At 35.4% G+C, this 10,903-nt stretch overlaps 1 protein-coding gene across 1 annotated transcript; it reads left to right on the forward strand.

Annotated features, from left to right (window-relative positions):
* The first annotated feature begins 7,787 nt into the window (after window positions 1-7,787).
* Window positions 7,788-9,217, forward strand: LOC113278807. Its single transcript, XM_026527551.1, has 2 exons — window positions 7,788-7,836; window positions 8,103-9,217. Exons 1-2 carry the CDS (start codon window positions 7,788-7,790, stop codon window positions 9,215-9,217), a joined length of 1,164 nt encoding a protein of 387 aa, XP_026383336.1.
* The last annotated feature ends 1,686 nt before the right edge of the window (window positions 9,218-10,903 follow it).

Here is a 10,903-nt window from a genome sequence, read left to right on the forward strand (position 1 = left end):
CTTGATTATTTACTAGAGCCAACGTCGTTTAGGTTAGACTAAAAAGTCTAGGAATGTTGAAACATGCAAGTATTACTCTGAAGACCTGAAAAATGTGAAGAAGTAACGACTGCACGAAGACATCATCCTTCCTCTTGAGGTTAGTAATAATGACTTGATCTTGTTTCCATTCTTAACGTATATTTTAAGTCGCTTTATATTGAAAACATAACGTGCGATGTTGTATATGTAATACTCTAGTGATTAGACTTGGTCATATCATATGATCAAAGTATCAAAGAATTATGTTACGAAGTATAAAGTTTATCTTTTGAACTTTTTAAATGGAACATCAACATAATCTATATACTTAGTCACTTGATTATGTGTAAGGATATAAGTGTGATTTCATCCTAGGAAACTATGTATTACTATATTGGTTTAATTAAGTAGGTGTATGAACTTGTTTCATAATCGAAAGGGAAATCAAGTGTGTTGGTCCGGTTCTTTATTGAATATCATTTGTATGACCAATACAAGATGACAAGGTAGAACCTATCTTGACTTATGTCGAGAATCAAGGTATAACCGTTCATAGCCTATAATGTGTAGCAAGGTGTAACCGGTCACAAGCTGATTTGGAAAGCAAGGTGTAGTCATCACAAGCTATATTGGGAAGTAAGGTTTAATCGGTCACAAGCTACATTTGAAGCAAGGTGTAACCAATCACAAGCTATTTTGGGAAGTAAGGTGTAACCGATCACAAGCTACTTTGCGAAGCATGGTGTAACAGGTCACAACCTATCTTGGGGAGCATGGTATAACTGGTCACAACTGAAATTGTGAGTCATGGTATAACCAAACCCAAGAGAAAAACCGAGTTTCCAAAGTTCACACATTACTTCGTGTAGTGTGTGAATTGGGAATTATGGTTTGCTAAGAGAAACTTCTAGATGTCGATATTATTTGGACATATATATAACTCTTATCATTAATTGTTCAAAGATATTCCTTGATACTCAAGGTGATCCCATACCGAAATATTGAAAAATATTTAATTATGATTTTCAAATATACATGTTTTAATTACCAATAATTAAAACATATACTCTAGAAAAGAACTCTATCTTAGGATTTACATGTGTTGGCCAGATTGGTTGTAGGCGCAGGGATACTAAGGGAATTAGGTAACTAGGGGTAGTTTACTTGGTATCAAATTTACAAAGTTGGTCGTATTCTTTTTATAACGTCTAGATTCCAAGAGTATTCAAAACTGGACTAGGTCTTTTTTCTGCATTTGCGGTTTCCTCGTTAACAAAATCTTGTTGTGTCTTTACTTTTACTTTTCACAATTATAATTAATGGTTTAGTTATAATTAAACGTAAATAGATTGTACGTTAATCCTACACTTGGGTTGATCCCTATAGTTTAAGGTTCGGTTTCGAAATTATACCTCGTGGTTTGGTATTTTCTTGATAGTCTTGGTTTATATTAGAACATGCATGGCATAAGACATATAGGTTGATATCGAAAAAATTATGGTGTACTTGGTACCCTCGTCATTTCAAGAAGTATTCAATACTTGCTAAAATTTTTTGATGAAGAATGAGCCTCTCTCAGATACTTTAAATGAAAATAATCAATTTTTCATAATTCTCAAAATATTATATCTCGAAAAGTTGGCCAACTAAAAAGGCAACATTTGGCTCACATCGTTTGGTATTTAAACCAAATACACGCTATAAAGAGATAAATAGAAAAAGATCTTGGTGAGGGAGCAGCCGAAAATAAGACTAATAACAGAAACTCCGAACCAATAGCCAACATCACAGAATGGTACCCTATCTAGGTACCTCGAAGTAATAACTCTACATCTTCGCTAAAGTGATGTAGCTGCCGTCACTAGCGGTCAGGAAAAATCCCCACCAACTAAACAACAATAAGAGAAAATTAATATAATATGAGCAATTAACTGAATTATCTTTAAGCAAAACTCGGGTGTCTCAAAGTGAAATATGTGATCTACAAACTTGATTAAAATCGAGGTCGATTGTAAAGATTTAAAATGCCAAAGGATAATGGAACCAAAGGAACAACTCGATCATAACTCAGATCATCAAACAGTCAAGAGAAGGACCAAACACATATCGAAAAAAGACTAGAATACATCCCGACTTATAAATTTATTCAGATCGTTGAACATTATAGAGTGGCCTAAGTCATACATGAATATAACAAAGCTATAAAGACCCAACTGAGGTCGTGAATTATAAGTCAAAGAACTCCAGATCGAAATACTTTAAAAGATAAGGTCAAAATATTTATTGAACATAACTAAGTTCTTATAAGTCCAAAGGCATACTTGTCGCTAAGGACTAGCATTATGCACGATTCCAGAGCCTGGACCATAATGCATATTTTTCTATGTAATGTCTAAGGGGATTTTTCACACACTTACATGAATTCCAAATAAGAATTTCATATAAATTTGGAAATTGTTTGCTTGGATCTGAAGTTATCATATTTTGAATGCGAAGCTACCTAGAGCCTTGACGATGTATAAATAAAGAGACTCTTGTAACAAGATTTCTTAATCCCTAGCTAGCATTTATGTCATAGTTGTTAAGCTAAAGTCGTCCTCTATAACCCAAATTCTTCATAGAACTGTATTCTAGGTTACGACTTTGAAGACTTCACTTAAGGATTCGTGAAGTACGATCAAACTATCTTTTACCTGATAGTTCGTGTATCTGGATCTTGTTCTTATTGGTCTTAGCGGTTTTAGTAAAATTAGATCAAGAATGAGATAGATAGAAATCACAACGTTCTATTCATCCCATACTTTGTTGTTCCTCAAGATAGATATCTAAACTCTTCTTTTATTTGTTTGGATTGTTCTTGAGAGGTGGTCAGCAATTCAAGCTTCTCTGCTAGCAGATTGTAAGTGTTTCAGATTCGTGAGGTTTGATGGAATTTGTCTACTATAAAAAGATTTCCAAACATAGATTGAAACATATCAAAAGGAAAATAAAGTATGTTTATATGTTAGAGGCAAATATGTATCAAAAGTCCTCATCGAAGTTGAAAAAACTCTTAGGCTTCAAAGAACGTCAACTAATTGAATCAAGTGCATAGAATTTTACAAGGTTCAAGAGACGTAAGGAACACGACTGCGGCTGAATTGCTTGGAAGGTTTATTCGGGATCAACTACGTACATTCCAGTATGAAGTCTAATAGTAGGCTGGTGACTGTAGTGCTTTAATACTATATGGTGTTCAAAGTTGGATTAGGTCCCAGGATTTTTCTTCAGGTGAAGTTTTGCTTGTTAACAAAATTTCTGGTGTCTTTTGTTTCTCCTTTTCCGTATCATATTGTTCATCTTTATAATAGTAATTACACAAGTAGTACGTAATCAATCTAGATAGTTTAAGTTGTTTGAGATCAAAAACAATACTTGTCTTTGTTGAATTCATATCTTGAGAGATAGATTGAAAGTTTCGTACTTGTTAGAATTCAGACCCTCTTTATTCAGAAAAGACTAGATTGACCTTGGATATTTATTTTTAAGATCGTCCAAGAAATCTTCTATACAATCAGGTAAATATATCTTTGGTCTATTCGCATACATATTGATTACTGAAGAGAAAGATAATAATTGTATATACAATCTTTTTCAAGGGTTTTTGCTTTGACCTACTTGTGATTTTATTAGTTTTTTCCATGCATAAAGAAAAAGTTGGTAGGGTACTTGATACCCTCTCCTTTTCAGTTTGCTTCTGTGATAACATGCTTTTTAAACTCGTATCTTGATGGTAGAGACCCGAGAATTTTTACACAAAATATTTCTCCGAAAGTTATTCCTAAAAAGTAGGTGGAGTTAAGTATCTGAGAGAGATTTTGGTTAAATTCATCAAAGATATCATCATCAGATATGAAAACGCGGGGTATAACAACCACACCCAATATTTCGTTCAGCAATCTGTATGGACTAAACTCCAATATGATTCCTAGAGCACCAACTTAAAAGTGAGATGCAATCAAGAAAGATATCAAAGAGATTTATCTCTTTCTCAATATAATCAGTAAATCAACTAGATAGAAAACTGTGAGACTGAATGATATGAGAATAACTTTGGATGGTACCAAAGACCAATGTACGAGAGCCAATCAATCTCTTTCCAACAAACAAGGTCGGATTTATCAACTATGATTGAACTACGCACAACCTATGATATTTCAATTATATAAACTATTATAATGTGGAAAATAAATAACACAGACACCGGAAATTTTGTTAACGAGGAAACCACAAATGCATAAAAATCCCGGGAGCTACTCCAGATTTGAACACCACACGGTATTAAGCCGCTACAGACTCCAACATACTGCAAATTAACTTCGGACTGAAATGTAGTTGAGCCTAACCAAGTCTCACATCAATTAAGGTACAGTCGCATTCCTTACGCCTCTTGAATACCAGCAGGACTCTGCACACATGATTCCCTTAGCTGATCTCACCCACAACTAAGAGTTGCTACGACCCAAATTCGAAGTCTTCTAAACAAATTTGTTCCCACAGATATGTTTATTCTGGTTTTGTTTCCGTCCTTAGATAAATCAAGGTGAACATGAAACTCAACTAATAATCTGGTCTTATACTCCCGAAGAGCATCCTAGAAACATTAGTCACCTCACAATAACCTAACTGATTAACAGAAGAAGTTATTGTGGAATCACAAAAGTCTAAGATGAAGAACGTTTGTGATTACTTTTTATATCTTACCTATTGGAGATAAATCTCGAGTAAATCTTAGAGAAGATAAAACTCAATACGATAGAAAAAGTAAGATCAGAATATGCAATTACAGAGAAAATAGTTGGATCTGGCTTCACGAATCCCAAATGAAGTCTTCAAGTCGCTAGCCTAATAATGGTTTTGAAAAACCTAGGTTAAAGTAAAATCGACTCTAGTTTGAAACTAGGACACACGAGAGTATCGGGATTAGGTTTCCCAGATGCTAGAGTTCTCCCTTATATAATCTTTCAAATCAGGGTTGCTTAAAATCAAAATAAGATAGCATAGTAACAAAGCAATTGATATTCACTGTTAGATGAACTTGTTAGAGCACTTCTCAGTCAAACTCACATGCGTTGCTATCTCAAGCATGTTTGTCAATGTTAGTGATCAAAACTATAAGTCTTGATTTCTAGTCTCTTATAGCTAAGTCTCGGACTAGGATAGTAAGTGTAGTTGATCTCAAGGACTTCATGGAGATTCATCATACAAGTAGAAGATCTACTCAAGGAACCGGTGGAACTTCTCGACAAAAAGGTATGTGGAGACTTGAACTTATCTGTCACTCAAAAGTCTATCTATTCTATCTCCTACTCTTTGAGGCAAAAGTCGTATGCTATATATATATATATATACTAGATTATACACATTTGGTATTTCGAGACGAGTATACCTCGTCTATCTATATCTCGAAATATGTGTTGGTAAGCTTTTCGCTTCGACAAAGTTTATCTTTACCTAGTGACGAAAGTCATGAATGTTTCAATCACTTTGAAAATTGCTTTGACGAGAAATGGTGTAACAACTGTATAATGTCCTCTAAGAATGTTTCAATGATTGAAATGAGAGTTTAGATTACATAACCAATGGATTCCTTGAACCGAAGTTTTCGAACTTTGTTGATCAAGAGAACCGTAAGTATAGAAAGTGCCAAGTCCGCGAACTGCCGAAGTTCTCAAACCCGAGAATTTTTGCCGGAGTTGACAAACTACTTGCATGAGCCAAGTCCGCGAACCGGCGAAGTTCTCATACCGAGAATTTCTGTCGGAGTTTGTAAACTCTATCCGGTATCTTAAGTCCGCGAACCTAGTCTGCGAACTTGAGAAGGTTATATATCTAAAGATGATTTCTGAACTTAATCTTAAAAGACTAAGGAATGCATTTGCAAACCATGGCTATTAAAGTTCATGAACCGATTCAAGTGAATCAAATCATATTTTCTTCAATTGTGTCTTGTGTAGTTACATAAGATTTCCTTGCAATTGAAGAATTCTCTTAACTAGTTCATTTGAGTCATTTGAACTAGTTATGGTGAAGAAGAACATGGTTGGTAAGAAACGCTCATATAGTTAACCTATTTGGGTAGACTATTGTTGAACCAACAATGTACACGTTTGGATGCGGTTAACAAACCTAGAAGCGTACATTAATTTGTGTATAACAAGCTAAGTTTTTGATCTAACGGTTGAGAAATATTAGCTTGAATCTAAATCAGCTTTTCATCTAACGGTGGATATTGATTCCTTTGTCACTAAGGCAAAACCATGATTTGAAAGACTATATAAAGGAGACATCTAGTATTGTGCAAAACTAATCCCCACACCTTACGTGTGATACTATTTTGCGTGCTAGAGTCGATTCTCCTTTAACCTTTGGTTTTCTGCTTCTAAAACCAGGTTAACGACTTAAAGACTTCATTAGGATTGTGAAGCCAGACCGATACTACTTTTATAGTAGTTGTGTGATCTGATCTTGCATTTTCTATCGTAACAGTACAATCATATTGATTGGCTTGAGATTGTTTGATTTCTCCGATAGGCAAGGCATAAAAAGTAATCACAAATATCTTCGTCTCATTGTTTGTGATTCTGCAACATCTTGTTTCTCTACCATACGATTAAGATTGTTGTGAGGTGATTGATTAATCTAGGTTGTTCTTCGGGAATATAAGACCGGATTATCAATTGGTTCCTGTTCGCCTTGATTATTATCAGAAGACGGAACAAAAACTTTAGGGTTTTTCTGTGGGAGACAGATTTATCCTTTGATAGACTTGAGACATATTTGTTTATTGTTAAAGCCTGCGATTTTGGGTCGTAGCAACTCTTAGTTGTGGGTGAGATCAGCTAAGGGAATCAAGTGTGCAGTATCCTACTGGGATAAGAGGCGTTGGAGTACAACTGTACCTTGGATCGGTGGGAGACTGTTTGGGGTTCAACTATAGTCCTGTCCGAAGTTAGCTTGGAGTAGGCTAGTGTATGTAGCGGCTTAATACAGTGTGTATTCAATATGGACTAGGTCCCTGGGTTTTTCTGCATCTGCGGTTTCCTCGTTAACAAAATTTCTGGTGTTTGTGTTATTTCAGTTTCCGCATTATATTGTTTATCTTTATAATTGAAATAATACAGGTTCTGCGTTTAGATCATCATTAGATTAATCTAACCTTTGGTTGTTGATTATCATTGATTGATGTGAAAATTGAACTATTGTCCTTACTTTTGATGGACTTTACAAATATCCTTATCACACAATAATTCTATCCCTCTCCTTGTACAAGCCCATCAGGGGCCCAATATCAAATTACAGACTTCCAAATATACCCCCTGTATATATATTTAGATAACAAAATTAAAATTCAGTTATTAACGAAAATCAATAACTGAACGAGAAAGAGAGATCTAGCTGAACTCTGCTCGTGAAATTTTGATTCGAATTTTTCCGGTTCAATCTATGCTTCCTAGATTGAAATTCATCTTCTCCTCCACCTTCTTCATCATCCTTGCAGCAAGATTCATCAACGAGGGGGCGTAGCCCCTGAGAATTAATGTAGCTAGGTTTCTGAAATTCTATATTGAATTTAACTCTCACGAGCGGGCGTAGCCCCTGAGTGAGGTGCGACGTAATAATATATGTAGCTTAGGTTAGTTTAAACTGCTTTTTTTTGGTTTGCATTGAAATACTTGCTTTTAACTACCTCTTATTGGATCAACTGTAACTGTTTATCCAAAACTATGATTGCTTGCACAGATTTTATTGGATCAACTTTCACTGTTTGTCCAAGTAAAATGGTTTTGCATTGAAATTCATGACTGTTGGATCAACTGTGATTGTTTACACATATTTATTGGATCAACTGTGACTGTTGATCCAAAATTATGTTTGCTTACACAAATTTTATTGAATCAACTGTGATTGTTGATCCAACTAAAATGGATCAACTTCCATTGTTGATCCAATTGAAATGTATCAACTTTGTTTGTTGACACCTGTTACTGGTCACTTATTTTTGTTTCTGGTTACTTATTTTTGTTTTTTGGTTTTTCTAGGGATCTATCCAGTTGCATTTGGAATTGTTGAAAGTGAAAATTGTGATAGTTGGGAATGGTTCTTAACCAATTTGAAGGGTATTATTCGTGAAGATCGTCCACTGACCATCATATCAGATCGTGGAATTGGCCTTTTGAAGCATGTGCCTGTAGTCTTCCCAAAGGCTTTCCATTCCTACTGTTTGTACCATATGAAAGGAAATATTCCTGTTCCAAAGGGAAAGAGCAGAAAAACTGCAGTCAAGTTATTCGAAGAGTGCTACACTGCATTAACAAAGGAAAATTTTTATGCTGCTGCGAAGAGTATGAGTAATCTAAAGTTGTATTTAGTGGTTGCTTGGATGATGAAGATTCCATTTTATAATTGGGATGCTCATGCATTTCTAGGAGAAAGGTGGGGTGAGAACACATCTAATATTGCTGAGAGTTTTAACAACATCATTAAACATGATAAGCCGCTTCCAGCACTTGAGCTTGTTGATGTTATTCGTGCTAAAGTGATGAAGAAGAATTACAAGAGGTTAGTGGAGTCTAACAAGTGGACTACAAGACTCACTCCTCGTATGCAAGCAAGGTTTAACAAAAGGATAAACGACTGCCGTTCATACAAGTTTCGGAGAGCAAGTGAGAAGGTATTTGAGATCATATCTACAACAGGGAAGCATACTGTTGACTTGGATTCTAGAACTTGCACCTGCAAATGGTGGCAAAAAAATAGCTTTCTTTGCACTCATGCAATGAAAGCAATGTTGCAGATCGGAAATGATGAACCGTACAACTACATCAGCCCTTACTATACTTCTGACTACTATAGAAGGTTGTACTCTCGACCCATTTATCCTATTCCTGACTCTGAGAAGCCACCTGAAATTAATGAAAAGGGGTATATTTTTCCTCCTACCGGCCGTCGAGAACAAGCTGGAAGACCTAAAGGTGTTAGGTACAGGGGTTCTCGTGAAAAGGTGCGGAAGAAGAGGAAGTGTGGCCAGTGTGGGATGCTGACCTTTCACAACCGTCGAACATGTCGCAGATCTCCTTTGGCTCCTCGTGCACCAACGTTTCGCAAGGAAACTCATTCCAGGATTATCAACTTCTTTAAGAGGATGTTGTTCTGAAGTTCTTGTGGTGTTTATGAACAAACTTGTTTTAGGTTTCTTACCAGTTTGGTGTTTCTTTTCCTTTTTTGGTTTGCATTTGTTATTTAATGAAATACATTCTTATATATTGTTATGAATTCTATTGTTTTGTTTCTCAAGTATATGTCAGTTGGCAGGTTCCAGGTTTATTGATTTTACAGGTTGTTGACACTATATGTAGAAACATTGTTCTTGGGTTCCAACCTATTTGGATCAACAATGGTTGTTGATCCAACTTATTTGGATCAACAATGGTTTTTGATACAAAACAAACAAAAAAATTGCATGGTTATATCTGTATTTTCTAGTAAAACTCCTCAAGCTTTGCATACCTGTAACATTCATTCATAATCCGACCAACATAACTGGATCAACAGTGGTTGTTGACACATAAAAAAACAAAAAAATTGCATGGATCCATCTGTATTTGCTAATAAACTCCTCAAGCTATACATACCTGTAACATTCATCCATAATCAGACAACAAATACATCCATAAATGATCAGACAAAACAAATACCTGTAACAAATAATTCATTCATAATGGTTCATAATAATTCAATTAGACCTACAATAAGATTTACTTACTAAGGTAAGTATTTTTAAAACTACAGTTAGATTTTGTTTACAGACCATGAACAGACTATGACATCAAGCTCACTCTAATGGTTCAAGTAATGCTTCATCTACTGGATCAACTACTTGTTCAACTGAGTCTTACAACTGGATTTTTTGTTGAATAGAGTCAGTAGCTGAATCAGGAAGTTGTTCCGGTTTCTTCCATGAACCCAATTCTGACAAGATTCTTGCTGCAATCTTCACTCTCTTCTTGTTCAACTTCTCATCTAAGTTAGCGATTTCAGATAGGTGTTCACAGTTTCCACGCTTCACCAAATTCTTCATGTACATGCAAGTGTGTAATGCACAGTCGTATCCATCTTATGCTGCAGTGCAATGTGAGAAGTTTGTATCGATATTACCACCTGTCTCCGGATCTCTGTGTCCCATTTCATTCAGCCACTGAGTCAGTGGTACTATCATCACCATATATTGCCATTTGTAATCTGTGTTTCGCCTTGCAGAGTTGTACACTATCCATTTTCCTTTTACCAATGCAAGCACCACCCAATGGTATCCAACACCGTCCTTGTCCATCAAGCACATTGGTATGATGAGGTATGTGTCTTCAACATTCCCTGTGTAATTGGTCCTCACCTTTTCTGGAACCCCACATCTCTCTACCTTTGCCATATTTTTAGTGGCTAATGCGATCCCCAATATCGGCTGTATCAATATTTTTAAAGAAATGTATTAGTTTGAATTTTATGGATCATCTACATTATAAACAAAAGCTACATTTTTCAAAAAAAAAAATGCAACTGTGATATCGTAACCAGAGAACAACATAAAATGAACAACATATCGTATTTGCAATTAAACTCCTCAATATATACATACCTGTAACATTCATTCATAATCAGACTAACTTATTTTGTTGACAACTATTGTTGATCCAGATAGGTTGGATCAACAATTATTGTTGATCCAACTTATTTGGATCAACAATTGTTGTTGACATACAAAACAAACCAAGATTTTTCTGTTACTTACATAATCATTTGTTGAGAGAATGACGTGGTTCTTGTAATCTGGTTTATGCGGAGA

The sequence above is a fragment of the Papaver somniferum genome, chromosome 5 (genome assembly GCF_003573695.1).
Source record: "Papaver somniferum cultivar HN1 chromosome 5, ASM357369v1, whole genome shotgun sequence".
Lineage (NCBI taxonomy): Eukaryota > Viridiplantae > Streptophyta > Magnoliopsida > Ranunculales > Papaveraceae > Papaver > Papaver somniferum.